This window comes from Dromaius novaehollandiae, chromosome 36 (genome assembly GCF_036370855.1).
Source record: "Dromaius novaehollandiae isolate bDroNov1 chromosome 36, bDroNov1.hap1, whole genome shotgun sequence".
NCBI classification, from domain to species: Eukaryota; Metazoa; Chordata; class Aves; order Casuariiformes; family Dromaiidae; genus Dromaius; species Dromaius novaehollandiae.
In genome coordinates, this window is record NC_088135.1 from 802,046 (window position 1) to 819,313 (window position 17,268).

Sequence of the window (17,268 nt, forward strand, 5' to 3'; positions counted from 1 at the left end):
CGCGTCTCGCTCGCCTCGGGGCGGGGTCTGCGCGGGAGGGAGGAGCCCGGACGCCTGGGCCCCTCCCCCGGACGCCTGGGCCCCCCCAGTTCACCAAAAAACGTGGCTTTTCCTCCTTTTTTATTACCAAACGCCGACACGGAGCGACCAATCAGAGCGCCGCCCCCAAGCCCCGCCCCCTCAGCCCCGTGGTGGCCATAGAGACTCGTCTAGAGGCTCCAGAACGGCGACCACGGAGGCCCAACGGGGCCGTCCGTGAGGCCCGCCCGCCTGGGAGGACCATAGAGACTCACCTTGAGGGTCCAGAGCGGCCTCCATGGCCTACGGGGGAAAGAGAGGCTCATTTTGGATGGTCCAGAAAGGCCTCCAGGGCGCAAGGAGACCATAGAGACCCAACCAGACCGTCCAGACTGGCCTACCTGCCTGCAGGGACCATAGAGATCCCCCTAGAGAGACCCCCATGGCCTAGGAGGACTGTAGAGACTCCTCCAAGCAGCCCAGAGAGACCCTCCATGGCCTGGGGGGACCATAGAGACTCCTCTAGGCAGCCTAGAGAGTCCCCAATGGCTTGGGGGGACCATAGAGACTCCTTTAGGCAGCCTAGACAGACCTCCAAGGCCTGGGGGGACCATAGAGACTCATCTAGACTCTGCAGAGAGGCCTCCAGACACAGCCCCGTGTCCCGATTGGCCAACGCCGGCCAATGGGAGGCGGCCCCTCCCAGCAAGGGGGAGGGGAAGTGTGCGGGGGGGGGCCCAAAATGGCCTCGCCCCACGGATGCTGCCATGGGGGGCGGCCATCTTGAGCTGCGGTGGGCAGAGGGGGCAGGCGGCCATCTTGGACAGACCCGATGGCCACCTCAGGCAGGTGAAGGCAGCCATCTTGGGCAGACCCGACGGCCGCCTCGGGCAAGCGAAGGAGGCCATCTTGGGCAGACCCGATGGCCACCTCAGGCAGGTGAAGGCGGCCATCTTGGGCAGACCCGACGGCCGCCTCGGGCAGGCGAAGGAGGCCATCTTGGGCAGACCGGCCCCGCCTCCGCCGCAGCACGGGGGGGGCGGCCATCTTGCGCCTGCGCCCCGGACCCGCCTCAATCCATCTTGAGGTTGATGTAGATGTAGCGGACGAAGGTGAAGGAGGCGAAGAAGGCGACGGCGGCCATGGCGAGGGCGGCGGCGTAGGCCGCCAGCAGGCAGTAGCCGAAGAACTCCACCGTCTGCACCGGGCCGGACATGTTGGAGCGGCAGCAGAAGTAGAAGAGGGCGTAGAGGAGGAGGAAGAGGCCGGCGGAGCCGGCGCCGAGGGCCGGGCGCCACCACCACCGGAAGTCCTCCCCGGCGAGCTGCAGGTAGGTGAGGGCCACGGAGAGGCAGGCGCCCACGGCCAGCGGCACGGCGCAGACGCAGGCCAGGAGGTCGCCGTCGAGGGCGTAGGGCTCCCGGCCCCACGCCGTGGCGAAGACGTAGTGGAGCTCCACCGAGACGGCGCTGGGGGGGGGGGGGGAATGGGGGCTCGTTAGACCACGGAGTCCTGCCCAGATGGCACGGAAAGACCCACCGGGGGCCATAGAGTCTTGTCTAGAGGCACCAGAAAGGCCCAACTACCTCTAGGGACCATAGAGTTTCGCCTAGGTGTGATGGAAGGACCCATGGGGGCCATAGAGTCTCACTTAGAGGCTTCAGAAAGACCCAACTATCTCTAGGGACCATAGAGTCTCACCTAGGCGTGATGGAAAGACCCACCAGGGCCATAGAGTCTCACTTAGAGGCTCCAGAAAGACCCAACTACCTCTAGGGACCATAGAGTCTCGCCTAGGTGTGACAGAAAGACCCAGTAGGGGCCATAGAGTCTCACTTAGAGGCGCCAGAAAGACCCAACTAGCTCTAGGGACCATAGAGTCTCGCCTAGGTGTGACAGAAAGACCCACTAGGGGCCATAGAGTCTTGCCTACATGCTCCAGAGAGGCCCAACGACCTCCGGGGACCATAGACTCTCTCCTAGACCCTCCAGAGAGGCCTGACCACCTCCAGGGATCATAGAGTCTTGCCTAGACTCTACAGAAAGACCCAGCAGGACCCATAGAGTCTCCTCTAGACGCTCCAGAGAGGCTTGGCCACCTCTGGGGACCATAGAGTCTCTCCTAGGCAGTATAGAAAAACACAGCAAGGCCCATAGAGTCTTGCCTAGACGCTCCGGACAGGCCCAACCACCTCCAGGGACCACAGAGACTCCCGTAGACGCCCCAGAGAGGCCCCGGAGGACTCACCTGAAGGGGAGGAAGCCTCCAACGACGGCGTGGACCAGAGTGGCCCGGTACCAGGGCTGGGGCGGGATGGGCCGGGCGGCGCCCTTGGGGCGGCCGGGGGCCTCGAGGGGGCCGGCCCGGCTGCGCCCGGCGGCGGCGCCCAGGAGGACCAATGGGAGGCCCAGGAGGAGCCACGTGGCCAGCAGCAGCCCCCCGGCGGCGGCCGGCAGCGCCCGGGTGGAGCCGTGGGCCCAGTGCACCGCGTTCACCACGCTCCAGGTCACCAGGAAGGGCCCTGTGGGGCAGGCGGCCATAAAGACACCTCCAAGGGGCACCAGAGAGGCCTCCCCACCCCCCCCCATTTCTCCCTGGAGACCATAGAGACACCCCCAAGGGACACCAGAGAGGCCTCTCCCCAAGGGTCCTCCCACGTTTCCACCCAGGGACCATAGAGACACTCCCCAAGGGACACCAGAGAGGCCTCTCCCCAAGGGTCCTCCCACATTTCTCCCCAGGGACCATAGAGACACACCCAAGAGGCACCAGAGAGGCCTCACCGAAAGCCTCCATAGAGAGAGACCATAGAGCCCAGCCCAACGAAGAGCAACCAGAGGGGCCCCATGGAGACCGATCACCCCAGGGCCACCCAACGGGGACCATAGAGCCCAGCCCAACCAAGAGTGACCAGAGGGGCCCCATGGAGCCCAGACACCCCAGGGCCACCCAACGGGGACCATAGAGCCCAGCCCAACGAAGAGCAACCAGAGGGGCCCCATGGAGCCCAGACACCCCAGGGCCACCCAACGGGGACCACAGAGTCCAGCCCAACCATGAGTGACCAGAGGGGCCCCACAGAGCCCAGACGCCCCAGGGCCACCCAACGGGGACCATAGAGCCCAGCCCAACCAAGAGCGACCAGAGGGGCCCCATAGAGACCAAACGCCCCAGGGCCACCCAACGGGGACCATAGAGCCCAGCCCAACCAAGACCGACCAGAGGGGCCCCATAGAGACCAAATGCCCCAGGGCCACCCAACGGGGACCATAGAGCCCAGCCCAACCAAGAGCGACCAGAGGGGCCCCATAGACACCAAACGCCCCCTAGAGGGGCCCCTCACCGGCGAAGATGCCGCTGGTGAGCACCCCATTGGCCACCCATCGGCGCCCGCCGAGGCGACGGTAGAGGCCGCCGGCCACGTAGCCGGCGGGGGGGCGGTGAGGGCGTAGAGGAGGGCGGCGGCCCCGCCCGGGCCTTGGCCCCGCCCCCCGGCCCCGCCCAGCGCCAGCCCCCCGGCCCCCAAGGCCAGGAGCTGGCAGCCGGCGCCCAGCGAGGCGCTGAGCAGCCCGGGCCGCGGCGGAGGCCGGAAGACGTCGCCCCGCACGGCCTTCCAACCGCCGTCGGGGTCCTCCAAGATGGCCGCCGCCTCCCCGCGGCCGCCGGCCGGCGCCCCCTGGCTGCGCCGCACCCGCAGGAGGACCACGGCCACGAAGCCGCCCAGCAGGGCCACCAGCGCGGCCCCGTTGAGCAAGGCCAAGCGGTGGAGGTCCGGGGGGGGCCGGCGGAGGGCGGCGGCCTGCGCCCGGCCCCGCCCCGCCGGCGCCCGGCTCCAGCGCACCCCATACGTGTGGGTCAGGGCCAGGGGGCCCCGGGGCAGCCCCCGGGGGCGGGCGGAGCCCGTGCTGAGGTTGGCGGCCACCACGCGGTCGCCCCGCCAGGCCAGGTGGAAGTCGAGGTGGGTCCAGAGGCCGAGGCGGCGGCCGTGGGGCGGCCCCCCGCCCTCCTCCACCGCCCCCACGAAGCCCCGCACCCGCAGCTCGTCCACCACGAACTCGAAGTAGTAGAGGGCCTCCACGGCCGCCCGCAGCTGCTCCACCTGGTTGGGGGGGGGAGGGGCAGAAAGGGGCCCAGGCGTCCGGGCGTGGCTCCTCCCCCCCAACCCGGAGGCCAGGTCTACCTTCTCCTCCACCTTCGGCCTTCCAGGAGGGACCCAGGTGACCTGGAGCCCTTCCCCCAGCCCGGGACGGGGCCCAGGCGTCCGGGTGAGCTCCCCGAGAAGGGGCCCAGGCGTCCGGGCCCCGCCCCCTAGCAGGAGCCCAATAGGAGCCAGGAATCCCTCCCCACACCAAGCTCCCATCCCAGCCATCAGGTCTACCCACTCCCATCCCGCTGCCCCATGGCGGATCCAGGCAGTTCGGCCCCACCCAATAGGCCCCAGGCATCTTGGCCCCGCCCCCTAGCAGGGGCCCAGGCGTCCTGGCTCCGCCCCCCCACCCAGCACCCAGGTGTACAGGCCCCCAATCCCTCCCCACACCAAGCTCCCATCTTGGCCATCAGGTCTACCCACTCCCCTTCCTCTGCCCCATGGAGGATCCGGGCAGTTGGGCCCCACCCCATGGGCCCAGGTGTCTTGGCTCCGCCCCCTAGCAGGGGCCCAGGCGTCCTGGCTCTGCCCCCCACCCAGGATCCAGGGGTCCAGGCCCCCAATCCCTCCCCACACCAAGCTCCCATCTTGGACATCAGGTCTACCCAGACCCCCACTGCTGCCCCATGGCGGGGCCCAGGTGTCCCAGCCCCACCCTATGAGCCCAGGCGTCTTGGCCCCGCCCCCTAGGAGGAGCCCAGGCATCCTGGCTCCGCCCCCCCCCACCCAGGACCCAGCTGCCCAGGCCCCAAATCCCTCCCCATGGTGGGCTCCCATCTTGGCCATCAGGTCTACCCCCACCCCACAGCTGCCCCACAGCAGGGCCCAGGTGTCCCATCCCCACCCCATGGGCCCAGGCGTCCTGGCTCTGCCCCCCCCGCCCCCCAGGATCCAGGCATCTGGGCCCCAAATCCCTCCCCACACCAAGCTCCCATCCGGGCCATCAGGTCTACCCAGACCCTCAGCCACCCCACAGCAGGCTCCCACCTTGGCCATCAGGTCTACCCAGACCCCCAGCCACCCCATGGCGGGCTCCCATCTTGGCCATCAGGTCTACCCAGACCCCAGGTCACCCCCACAGCAGGCTCCCATCTTGGCCATCAAGTCTACCCAGACCCCAGGTCACCCCACAGTGGGCTCCCACCTTGGCCATCAGGTCTACCCAGACCCCCAGCTGCCCCATGGCAGGCTCCCATCTTGGCCATCACGTCTACCCAGACCCCCCAGCTGCCCCATGGCAGGCTCCCATCTTGGCCATCAGGTCTACCCCCACCCCACAACAGCCCCACGGCGGGGCCCAGGCGTCCCGGCCCCACACCCCCGGTCCCCCCCCCCTCACCTCGTCGGGGCCGAGCCGCAGGGTGCAGAGCGGGGCGCGGGGGGCGTCGCGGCGGAAGCGGATGCGGTAGAGGGAGGCGGCCATGGCGGGGGGGCGGGGCCGGGGGGCGGGGCCCGGGGGGCGGCAGACGGGCAGGGCGTAGTAGCCGTAGGTCTCGCCGGGGTTGTGGTAGGGCCCCACGGTGGCCACGTAGAGGGGCACCGGGTCGCCGGGGGCGTAGCGGCCCGGCGCCGCCCCCCCCGCCCACGCCAGCGCCAGCAGCAGCAGCAGCCGCCGGGGCCCCATGGCGCCGGGGGGGCGGGGCCTGCGGCGGGAGGCGGGCGTCCCATTGGTCACCGGCGGGGGGGGGGAGGTGGGGAGGTCTTCTAGTGTTGGGGGGACCCAACCGGGGCGTCTTCGCCCGTTGGTCGGCCCGATTCGGGGTGCTCGGCCATTGGCTGGCTCAAGCGGGAGGTCAACGGCCATTGGTTGACCCAACCGGGGTGTCTGCACCCATTGGTTGACCCAACTGGGGCACCTTCACCCATTGGCTGATGTGACAAGGGGGTCAAAACCCATCGGCTGGCCCAACTGGGCCTCCCTCCCCCATTGGTTGACCCAACTGGGTCTTCTTCACCCATTGGTTGACCCAGCTGGGGAGTTGTTGCCCATTGGTTGGCTCAACTGGACCTCCTTCCCCCATTCGTTGACCCAACTGGGGCTCCTTCCCCCATTGGTTGACCCAACTGGGGGGTCAACACCCAACAGTTGACCCAACTGGGTCGTCTTCACCCATTGGCTGACCCAACTGGGGGTCAACACCCATTGGCTGACCCACTCAGCACCTCCACCCCATTGGCCGCCCCCCTGGGGCCCCGCTACCCCCTTCTTCCACCCCATTGGCTCTCCCCCCTGGGAGCCTCCCTGCCATTGGTTGCCCCCCAAGCCCCCCCCATCCTCCCTCCCCCCCCATTGGCTGCCTCCCCAGCTCCCCCCACCCCATTGGCCGCCTGCCGCTCCCCACCCCCCCGGGGCTCCCGGTGCCACCGACCTGCTTGCAGGGGGCGGGGCCAAGTGCCCACCGCCACTTCCGGGCCTCTGACGCGCTTCCGGTGCCGCTCTTAAAGGGGCCAGTGCCCAACGGGAGGAGGGCGCCGTGCCGGTGCTGGCATTGCCCCTTTAAGACCCCCCCACATTCCCCGTGGACCCCACCAGCGGCTCTTCAAAGGGCAACACTCTTCAAAGGGTGATGCCGGAGAGCGATAGTGGGCCCCACAGCCGGTCTTAAAAGGACGATGTCAACCCCCCCCCCGCCAGCTCTTAAAAGGGCCATGCCATGACTTTGTGGGGCCACCAGTGCCATTAAAAGGGCAATGCCACCAAACCCCGCCCCTTGGCTTTGGCATCAAGGGGAATCGCTCCCCTCCCGGAAAGGGGGCGGGGCTACAGGCAGAGTGGGCGGGGCTACAGGCAGAGTGGGCGGAGCTACCTGTGCTTCTAACAGCTGGGGGGGGCTTAAAGGGGCAACACCGTGGTCCCAAGGAGGGGGGACCCACACCAATGACATCAGAGCAGCTGGCGTGACATCACCAAGACACTTTATTACACGGGGGGGGCGGTGGAGGGGGCATCACAGCGGGGGGGGGCAAGGGGAGCCGCTCGGGGGCGGGCCCTGGGGAAGGGGGCGGGGCCGGGGGTGGGCCCCGCCCCCTCACCGGGAGGCCCCGCCCCCTCACCGGGAGGCCCCGCCCCCGCGCAGGGCCAGCACGAGGTGGAGGACGGAGCCGCCCTGGATCTTGTAGTCGGCCGCCGTCTTCTCGTCGTTCCTGGCAACGGGGCCACGCTCGCCCGGATGCCTGGGCCCCGCCCCCGGCAAGCCCCGCCCCCCTGAGCCCCGCCCCCTCACAGGCCCCACCCCCGGTATCTCTGGCTCCGCCCCCTTCCAAGCCCCGCCCCCTGCTCCCCGTCCCCAGCTCAACCCCCCCACAGTCCCCTTAAGCCTCCCCCTGCCCTAAGCCCCGCCCCTCTGCCCCAAGCCCCGCCCCTTCACTAAGCCCCACCCCCTCAATCCTACTCTCCCCCCTTAGCCTGACCCCTCCTCCCTAAGCCACACCTTTCCTCAAGCCCCTCCCATAGCCCTGCCCCTCCTCCTTAAGCCCCACCCACTCGAGTCCCTCCCCTTTAAGCCCCGCCCCCTTAAGCCCCACCCCTAACCCCACCCCCTAACCCCCACCCCCCAGCACCACCCCCACCCCTCACACCCCCTACCAGGCCCCCCCCACTCCCCTTAGGCCCCGCCCATTGGTGTGAGGCCCCGCCCCCCACCACGAGGCCCCGCCCCCACCCTTTAGGCCCCGCCCCCTGCCGCTAGGCCCCGCCCCCTCACATCTGCTTGCCGCTGTAGATGAGGCGCTGCTGCTGGGGGGGGATCCCCTCCTTCTCCTCCACCCGCTCCTTGATGCGCTCCACCTGCCCCAAGGCATCATGGGAAGCCGCAGACGCCCCCCCCCCGCCGCGCCCCAGGGCATCGTGGGACGCCGGAGGACCCGCCCTGCAGCCCCGGGGCATCGTGGGACAACGAAGGAGCCCTAATGGCCTCAAGGCATCGTGGGAAAAGGGAGGACCAGCCCGCAGCCAGCCCCGGGGCATCATGGGACACCGCAGGACCCCTGTCTCCAGCCCCAAAGCATCATGGGAAGCCAGAGTAGCCCCCCCCGCCAAGCCCCAGAGCATCATGGGACACTGGAGAACCTACCCTCTGGTCTCAGGGCATTGTGGGACGCCGAAGGACTGCCCGCCCCCGGGGATCGTGGGAGGCCTAGGGCCCCAGGGGCTGCTGGGAAGGCGCCGGCAGCCCCAGGGCATGCTGGGAAGCAGGGGCGGGGCCAGCCAGGCTCCGCCTTCTCCTACCTTGTCCGTGGGCTCGATGTCGATCTCAATCTCCTTCCCAGTCAGCGTCTGCCCCAGTTGGGGGGGCGGAGCCTGTGAGGGCCCCGCCCCCTTCCCAGCGTGCCTGGGGCATGGCAAAGCCCCCCCCAGTCCCACAATGCCCTGGGGCTGCCCCAGCTCCCACAGTGCCCTGGGGGTTGTTCCATCCCCCCCAATCCCACAATGCTCCTGGGCACGGCCTGGTCCCCCCCTCAATCCCACAATGCCCTGGAGTCCCTCCAAGTGCCCCCCCAATCCCACAATGCTCCTGGGCACGGCCTGGTCCCCCCTCAATCCCACAATGCCCTGGAGTCCCTCCAAGTCCCCCACAATCCCACAATGCCCCTGGGCACGGCCTGGCCCCCCCCAATCCCACAATGCCCCTGGGCACGGCCTGGTGCCCCCCTCAATCCCACAATGCCCCAGGGCCCCCCCAGTCCCCCCCCCAATCCCACAATGCCCCGGGGCCCCCCAGTCCCCCCACAATCCCACAATGCCCGGGGCCCCCCCAGTCCCTCCCACAATCCCACAATGCCCCGGGCCCCCCCCCCAGAATCCCACAATGCCCCGGGACCCCCCAGTATCCCCCCCAAATCCCCCAGAGCCCCCCCAGGCCCCCCCCAATCCCACAATGCCCTGGGGCCCTCCCAGTCCCCCCCCAATCCCCCAGTGCCCCCCAGTCCCCCCCCAATCCCACAATGCCCTGGGGCTCCCTCACACACCCCCGGGTCCCCCCAGGCCCCCCCACAATCCCACAATGCCCCGCGGCCCCCCCACAACCCACAGTGCCCCGGGCCCCCCCCCAAGTCCCCCCCCAATCCCACAACGCCCCGCGGCCGGGCCTGGTTCCCCCCCACTCCCCCAGCTCTGGACGCCCCCCCCCCCCGCCAGCCCCCCCAACTCCCCACAATGCCCCGCGGCCCGGCCGGTTCCCCCCCCCCACCTCGATCCCACAATGCCCCGCGGCGGGGAGGGGGGGGGGCGGGGGGGAGGCTGCACCTTCACTTTGATCAGCATCGTGGCCGCGCCGGCTCCGCCTCACCTCTGACCCCGGAAGCGAAACGCCCTCCCCCTCGCCCTGACGTCACGTCCGCCTCTCCCCCCCCCCCGCAGAGTCCCCGCGCGGACTCCATTTCCCAGCGCGCAAAATGGCGGCGCCGCGCGGGCCGCTGGGAGTTGTAGTTCCGCCCCCCCCACACACAGCGACGCCCGCCATTGGGCGGCGCGGCGGCCACTCAGCGGCGGCGCGGCCAATCAGCGGCGCCGCCGCCGGTGCAGACCCGCCCCCCCTCCCCTCCCCGGACTGTACCAAGGCGCAACGCGCTGGGGGGGGGGGGGGGAGCGGCTTTGGCGGCTAAACAGGGGGGTTAAATCCCATCATGCCCCGCGGTTAATCACGTGCTGCGGCTCCCCTCAGCCCTCCCCACGCTCCCATCGGCCCCTCTTACCCCCCCCTTCACCCCATTGGCGCGTTATAACCCCCCCCCCCGCTTGGTCACGTGGTACAGCCCGGCCCCCCATTGAGGGCAACGGGCTGAACACCCGCAATGGGGGGGGGAAGCGGGGGGGGGGGGGGGGGCGGCGCAAAATGTGGCAGGCGGCAAAGCTCCATGGCTCTTTATTTGGCAGCGGGGGAGGGGCCCGGACGCCTGGGCCCACCTGTTGGGGGGGGGAGGGGGGCAATTAGCGGCCAGGGGGGTAATTAATTACTTAACGGGGGGGGGGGTTGAGGAGGGGGGAGGGGTACTCACCGGGCGGGGTCAGGGCGCGGCGGGGGAGGGGCAGGGGGCTCCACCTGGGGGGGGGGAAGGGGGGAGAGGGGGACAATTAATTACCCCCCCATCTTAATTACCCCTGGCTGCTAATTAACCCCCCCCCCCAGAGCTTTAATTACTCCCCCGGGTCCTAACTGCCCCCCCCAGGCCCTCTATTGCCCCCCCAAACCCCCCAAATTGCCCCCAAACCCCCCAAATTGCCCCAAAACCCCCCAAATTGCCCCCCAGACCCCAAACTGCCCCCAAATTCCCCCAAATCGCCCCTAAATTGCCCCCCCGGACCCCAAAATTGCCTCTTCCAGACCCCAAATTGCCCCAAACTGCCCCCGAACCCCCAAATTGCCCCCCCAGACCCCAACGCCCCCAAAATCCCCAATTCGACCCCAAATTGCCCCCCCCAGACCCCCAAATTGCCTCTTCCAGACCCAAAATTGCCCCCGGGACCCCAAAATGCCCCCAAAATCCTCCAATTCCACCCCAAATTGCCCCCCCAGACCCCAAAATTGCCCCCGGGACCCCAAAATGCCCCCAAAACCCCCAAATTGCCCCTAAATTGCCCCTTCCAGACCCAAAATTGCCCCCCGGGACCCCAAAATGCCCCCCAAAATCCCCCAAATCGCCCCCAAAACCCCCCAAATGCCCCCCAAAAGCCCCCAAATTGCCCCCAAAACCCCCCAAATTGCCCCCCCAGACCCCAAACTGCCCCCAAATCACCCCTAAATTGCCCCCCCCGGACCCCAAATTGCCTCTTCCAGACCCAAAAATGCCCCCGGGACCCCAAAATGCCCCCCAAAATCCCCCAAATCGCCCCCAAAACCCCCAAAATGCCCCCAAAACCCCCCAAATTGCCCCCCCAGACCCCAAACTGCCCCCAAATTCCCCCAAATCGCCCCTAATTGCCCCCCCCGGACCCCAAATTGCCCCTTCCAGTCCCCAAATTGCCTCCTCCAGACCCCAAATTGCCCCAAATTGCCCCAAATTGCCCCAAACTGCCCCCGAACCCCCAAATTGCCCCCCCAGACCCCAAACTGCCCCCAAATTCCCCCAAATCGCCCCTAAATTGCCCCCCCCGGACCCCAAATTGCCTCTTCCAGACCCAAAATTGCCCCCTCCAGACACCAAATTGCCCCAAATTGCCCCAAATTGCCCCAAACTGCCCCCGAACCCCCAAATTGCCCCCCCAGACCCCAAACTGCCCCCAAATTCCCCCAAATCGCCCCTAAATTGCCCCCCCCCGGACCCCAAATTGCCTCTTCCAGACCCAAAATTGCCCCCGGGACCCCAAACGCCCCCAAAATCCCCCAATTCCACCCCAAATTGCCCCCCCAGGCCCCAAAATTGCCTCTTCCAGACCCAAAAATGCCCCCGGGACCCCAAATTGCCCCCAAAATCCCCCAAATTGCCCCCAAAATCCCCCAATTCCACCCCAAACCGCCCCCCAATGGACCTTCCCGCCGGACGACGCCTCGCTCTCCGTGTCATCGATGACCTCATCAACGAATCCTTGCGGGGGGGGGGAGGGGGGATGAGGGCGGGGCCCGGACGCCTGGGTCCCTCCCTCCCTGCCCCCCCCCCCAGGTCCCGTCACTCACCCAGGGGCGGCGCCTGCAGGGGGCGGAGCCTCCGGAGCCGGGGGCGGGGCAGCAGCCTGCAAGGGGGCGGGGCCGTGAGGGCTGGGGGCGGGGCCAGCGAGGGGGCGGGGCTTTCCGGGGGGGAGGGGGGCGGAGCCACTTACCGGCGGGGGGGCGGCTCCCGGCGGAGGGGCCCCGGCGTCCGGGGGGGCGGCGGGGCGGGGCTCAGGGGGCGGGGCAAAGGGCCTGCGAGGGGGCGGGGCTATGAGCAGGGGGCGGGGCTTCGTGATAAGCCCCGCCCCCTACGTCTCCCCCCTCCCCTTGCTGCGTAGCCCCACCCCACAGCCAGGCCCCGCCCCCCATAGGGGGGTGACCGTAAGCCCCGCCCCCCTCCCAAGCGAAGCCCCGCCTACCGGAGGAGGCGTGGCCCATGTCGGCCAGGTAGCGGCTCAGGATTGGCAGCTCCCGGGGGCGGGGCCCGGGGGAGGCGTGGCGCCACACGGCCTCCTGCAGCTGGGGGGGCGGGGCTTGGGTCAGGGGGGCGGGGCCTAGCCCGAGGCCCCGCCCCCTTCCCAGCAACACCCCCCCCACCGAGACCAGCCCCCCCCCTCCCCGGATGCCACCCCCTTCTATAGGCCCCGCCCCCTCCCAGCCAGCCCCGCCCCCTGCATGGCAAAGCCCCGCCCCCCGGCCCCACCCCCTCCCTGGAGCCCCGCCCCTCCCCTGAGGCCCCGCCCCCTCCCCTTAGCCCCGCCCCCTCTCCCCAAGCCCCGCCCACCTCCACAAGCCCCGCCCCCCAGGAAGCGCCACCCCCGCCCAGGATTCCTCTCCCTCCCCACTGCTCTAACCCAAAGCCCCGCCCACGTTCCCCAGGCCCCGCCCACACCCCAAGCCACGCCCCCCATGTGCAGGCCCCGCCCCCATGTGCAGGCCACGCCCCCTCCTCCCGCTGCAAACCCTCCCGCCGAGCCCCTCCCGCCCCCCGTCAGCCCCGCCCCCGGGCCTAGCCCCGCCCCCCCGGCCAAGCCCCGCCCCCCGGGCCTGGCCCCGCCCCCCCGGGCCGCGGCCCCGCCCACCTGGCGCAGGTCGGGGGGGGGCAGGGCGCTCTCCAGCCGCTGCAGGTACTCGAAGAAGAGGCGCTCCAGGGCCCGCAGGAAGGGCTCGCCGTACTCCCGCCCCGCCGCCCCCTGCGCCACGCCCACTGGGAGCCACTGGGAGCCACTGGGAGCCACTGGGCGGCCCCCTCGGGGCAGCCAGGACTCGCCGGGAGGGACTGGGGGGCGCTGGGAGGGACTGGGAGGCGCTGGGAGGGCACTGGGAGGTGCTAGGAGGACACTGGGAGGCACTGGGAGGGACTGGGAGGGGACTGGGAGCCACTGGGCGGCCCCCTCGGGGCAGCCAGGACCCGCCAGCAGGGACTGGGAGGGACTGGAGGGCACTGGGAGGCGCTGGGAGGGGCTGAGAGGGCACTGAAGGGCACTGGGAGGGGACTGGGAGGGCACTGGGAAGGACTGGGAGGCACTGGGAGGGCACTGGGAGCCACTGGGCGGCCCCCTCGGGGCAGCCAGGACCCGCCGGGAGGGACTGGGAGGGACTGGGAGGCGCTGGGAGGGGCTGAGAGGGCACTGAAGGGCACTGGGAGGGGACTGGGAGGGCACTGGGAGGCACTGGGAGGGCACTGGGAGGCACTGGGAGGGACTGGGAGGGCACTGGGAGGCACTGGGAGGTGATAGGAGGACACTGGGAGGCACTGGGAGGGGACTGGGAGGCACTGGGAGGGGACTGGGAGCCGCTGGGCGGCCCCTCGGGGCAGCCAGGACTCGCAGGGAGGGACTGGGAGGGACTGGGGGGCGCTGGGACGGGCTGGGAGGGCACTGAAGAGCACTGGGAGGGGACTGGGAGGGGACTGGGAGGTGACTGGGAGTCACTGGGAGGCACTGGGAGGACACTGGGAGGCACTGGGAACCACTGGGAGCCACTGGGCGGCCCCCTCGGGGCAGCCAGGACCCGCCAGGAGGGACTGGGAGGGACTGGGGGGCTCTGGGAGGCGCTGGGAGGGGCTGAGAGGGCACTGAAGGGCACTGGGAGGTGACTGGGAGGGCACTGGGAGGCACTGGGAGGGGACTGGGAGGCACTGGGAGTCACTGGGAGGCACTGGGAGGGCACTGGGAGGCACTGGGAGGTGACTGGGAGGGACTGAGGGGCCCCCTCGGGGCAACCTGAGCCTGCCGGGAGGGACTGGGAGGGACTGGGGGGTGCTGGGAGGTGCTGGGAGGGAACTGGGAGGGGACTGGGAGGGCACTGGGTGGACACTGGGAGGGCACTGGGAGGGCACTGGGAGGCACTGGGAGGTACTGGGAGGCGCTGGGAGACACTAGGAGGCACCAGGAGGGCAGTAGGAAGCCCTGGGGCGACACTGGGAGGCACTGGGAGGGCACTGGGAGGGAACTAGGAAGCACCGGGAGATACTGGGAGGGCACTGGGGGATACTGGGAGGGTACTGGGAGGCACTGGTACCTGCAGGTAGGCCGCCCGGCGGCCCCGGTCTCCCAGCAGCGCCAGCACCAGCTCGCGGAAGCTCTCCTGGGCCTCCCCCACCATGGCCAGGTCGCGGGGGGTCTGCGGGGGGGGGAGGGGAGGCCTCAGGGCACGCCTGGGCCCCCCGGCGAGGCCCCGCCCCCCGCCCCCTCCCATTGGCTCACGGCGTGGCCCTGGGCGGCGGCCGGCGGCTCGCCCTCGGGGAAGAAGGAGTCGACGGCGTCCAGCACCCGCCCGGCCGGCTGGGCCTCCCGCAGCATGGCCACCACCACCTGCAAGGCATGATGGGAAGGGGGAGGTCTCCCCCCTCCCGGGAACATGGCCGCCTCCACCGGGAACGTGGCTGCCTCCACCGGGAACATGGCCGCCTGCCCGGGAACATGGCCGCCGTCCTCGTCGGGAGAGCGGCGGGAGCGGGGCGAGGAAGCAATATGGCCGCCACGCTCGGGGCGGCGCTGGGGATCCTGGGAACATGGCTGCCCACCCTGGGAACATGGCCGCCCAACTGGGAACATGGCCGCCCGCCCTGGGAAAATGGCTGCCCACCCGGGAACATGGCTGCCCATCCAGGGAACATGGCCGCCCACCTGGGAACATGGCCGCCCACCCTGGGAACATGGCTGCCCACCCGGGAACATGGCTGCCCATCCAGGGAAGATGGCCGCCCACCCTGGGAACATGGCCGCCCAACTGGGAACATGGCCGCCCGCCCGGGAACATGGCCGTCCACCCGGGAACATGGCCGCCCAGCCCAGGAACATGGCTGCCGCCGTGGGGCAGCATGGGAAGATGGCCACCACCATAGCAAAGAGTGGCAACATGGCTACCGCCCTGCCAAGATGGCCGCCGCCACATGGCATCATGGGAAATGGAAGAACATGGCATAAGGAACATGGCTGCCACCATGGGGAGAGCATTAACATGGCTACCGCAGCAAAGCACCATGGGAACATGGCTGCCGCAGTGACCCAGTGCACGCCGGGAAGGGGGTGGCCATGCTGGGAAGGGTGGCAGCCATCTTGGGCAGCCCGGTGCATGCTGGGAAGCAGAGAGACCATGTTGGGGGGGGCCCAGAGCACGCTGGGAAGGGCAGGGGCCATCTTGGGTGCTCTAAGGGAGGAGGGGGGGAGGTGGCGGCCATCTTGGTCAGCCTGGTGGAGAAGGTGGCGGCCATCTTGGGTGGCCAAGGGTAGAAAGGAGGATGATGGCGGCCATCTTGGGAGACCCAGTGACAGAGAGGGGAAGGTGGCAGCCATCTTGGGTGCCCCAGGGGAGGAGGGGGGGGAGGTGGCAGCCATCTTGGGTGCCCCTGTAGAGACGGAAGGAGGTGGCGGCCATCTTGGGTAGCCCGGTGGGGAAGGCGGTGGCCATCTTGGGGGGCCCAGGGGAGGAGGGGGGAGGCAGCAGCCATCTTGGGCTGCCCGGTGGAGAAGGGGGGAAGGCGGCAGCCATCTTGGGTGCCCCCATGGGGAAGGAAGGAGGTGGCGGCCATCTTGGGCTGCCCGGTGGGGAAGGCGGCGGCCATCTTGGGCTGCCCGGTGGAGAAGGGGGGAAGGCGGCAGCCATCTTGGGTGCCCCCATGGGGAAGGAAGGAGGTGGCGGCCATCTTGGGCTGCCCGGTGGGGAAGGCGGCGGCCATCTTGGCTGTCCCAGGTGAGGAGGGGGGGAGGCGGCAGCCATCTTGGGCTGCCGAGTGGAGGAGGGGGGGAAGGAGGCGGCCATCTTGGGGCGGCCCGGGGCACGCTGGGAAGGGGCGGCGGGGCGCGGGGGGATACTCACGGCGGCCTGGAGGCCGAGGCGGAGGCGGGCGCCATGGCGGTAGCGCACGGCCCCCGGCGCCGCCCGCCCCACGGCCTCCAGCAGCCCCAGCACCCGGGGGAACTGGCCCAGGCTCCGCCCCCGCACCACGTGCCACGCCCCCGCCAGCGCCAGCCGCAGGGCCACGCTGGGGCTGCGGCGGAGGGGGGGGCGGGGTCAGCCGCCGGGCTCCGCCCCCACGGGCCCCTTAGCCCCGCCCACAGCCTCTTAGCCCCGCCCACAGCCTCTTAGCCCCGCCCACAGCCTCTTAGCCCCGCCCATAGACTCTTAGCCCCGCCCACAGCCCCTTAGCCCCACCCACTGCACCACCTATGGTCCCTTAGCCCCGCCCACAGTCCCAGGGTCTGCCCACTGAGCTGGCTATGGCCCCTTAGCCCCGCCCACAGCCCCTTAGCCCCGCCCACAGCCCCATGGTCCCGCCCACTGCACCGCCAATGGGCCCTTAGCCCCGCCCCCAGCCCCCTAGCCCCGCCCCCAGCCCCTTAGCCCCGCCCACAGCCCCGTGGTCCTGCCCGCTGCACCACATATGATCCCTTAGCCCCACCCACAGCCCCTTAGCCCCGCCCACAGCCTCTTGGCCCCGCCCCCAGCCCCATAGCCCCGCCCCTGTTCCCTTAGCCCCGCCCCCAGGCCCAGAGCCCCGCTGGCCCCGCCCCCGGGCCCTTGGCCCCGCCCCCAGCGCCCCCAACCCGCTGCACCCCCCCTTGGCCCCGCCCCCCGGGCGCGTAGCCCCGCCCCCAGCGCCCGCCGCGGCCCCTCCCTCCCAGCCCAACCCGGAAGTGACGCTTCTCCCCCTTCCTCCCCCCCCAACCCGGAAGTTCCGCCCCCACGCGGCGCCGCTGCCTCCCCCCCCTCCCCCCGCGCCGCCCGCCGGTTCTCCCCCCTCCTCCGTTCACCTGACGTCACTTCCGCCCATGCCGGGGAGCGGGTGGGGGGGGCGGCGCGGCGTCACTTCCGGGCGGGCCCCGCGGCGGCGGCGGAGGCGGCGGGAGGGCAGCGGCGGCTCCGCGCGCCCCGTGCGCGCCGCGCCGGAAGTGACGTCAGCGCGCCGCCGCGCGCCCCTTCCCCTCCCCCCCCTCCCCTCCGTCCCCATTGGCCCGGCGCGCCGCGCTCCCCGCCCCCGCGTGACGTCACCGCGCTCCCCCCCCCCCCCC

The 17,268-nt window shown here is 70.5% G+C and overlaps 3 protein-coding genes and 1 long non-coding RNA gene across 4 annotated transcripts; all 4 read right to left on the reverse strand.

The window, feature by feature from the left end:
- Positions 1-107: 107 nt before the first annotated feature.
- Positions 108-6,578, reverse strand: LOC135325368 (transmembrane 9 superfamily member 1-like). Its single transcript, XM_064503337.1, is given in 6 exon segments — positions 108-1,487; positions 2,267-2,540; positions 3,363-3,455; positions 3,458-4,118; positions 5,506-5,809; positions 6,536-6,578. Coding segments are annotated over 5 exon segments (1,710 nt in total). The 5' UTR covers positions 5,791-5,809; positions 6,536-6,578; the 3' UTR covers positions 108-1,090.
- A 487-nt stretch (positions 6,579-7,065) lies between these two features.
- On the reverse strand, positions 7,066-9,487 carry LOC135325362 (NEDD8). Its single transcript, XM_064503330.1, has 4 exons — positions 9,412-9,487; positions 8,395-8,442; positions 7,871-7,953; positions 7,066-7,310 (listed from the first exon to the last, which is right to left on the reverse strand). The coding sequence occupies exons 1-4, from the start codon at positions 9,427-9,429 to the stop codon at positions 7,217-7,219; spliced, it is 243 nt and encodes an 80-aa protein (XP_064359400.1). The 5' UTR covers positions 9,430-9,487; the 3' UTR covers positions 7,066-7,216.
- Positions 9,488-10,014: 527 nt separating this feature from the next.
- LOC135325363 (uncharacterized) lies at positions 10,015-10,235 on the reverse strand. The gene is made up of 2 exons (XR_010386410.1): positions 10,164-10,235; positions 10,015-10,071 (listed from the first exon to the last, which is right to left on the reverse strand). It is a non-coding gene; the product is annotated as an uncharacterized LOC135325363 (long non-coding RNA).
- Positions 10,236-11,406: 1,171 nt separating this feature from the next.
- On the reverse strand, positions 11,407-17,175 carry LOC135325351 (TERF1-interacting nuclear factor 2-like). The gene is made up of 9 exons (XM_064503319.1): positions 17,011-17,175; positions 16,076-16,247; positions 14,461-14,568; positions 14,276-14,377; positions 12,835-12,945; positions 12,172-12,271; positions 11,923-12,004; positions 11,780-11,835; positions 11,407-11,690 (listed from the first exon to the last, which is right to left on the reverse strand). The coding sequence occupies exons 1-9, from the start codon at positions 17,028-17,030 to the stop codon at positions 11,407-11,409; spliced, it is 1,035 nt and encodes a 344-aa protein (XP_064359389.1). The 5' UTR covers positions 17,031-17,175.
- Between the last annotated feature and the right edge of the window lie 93 nt (positions 17,176-17,268).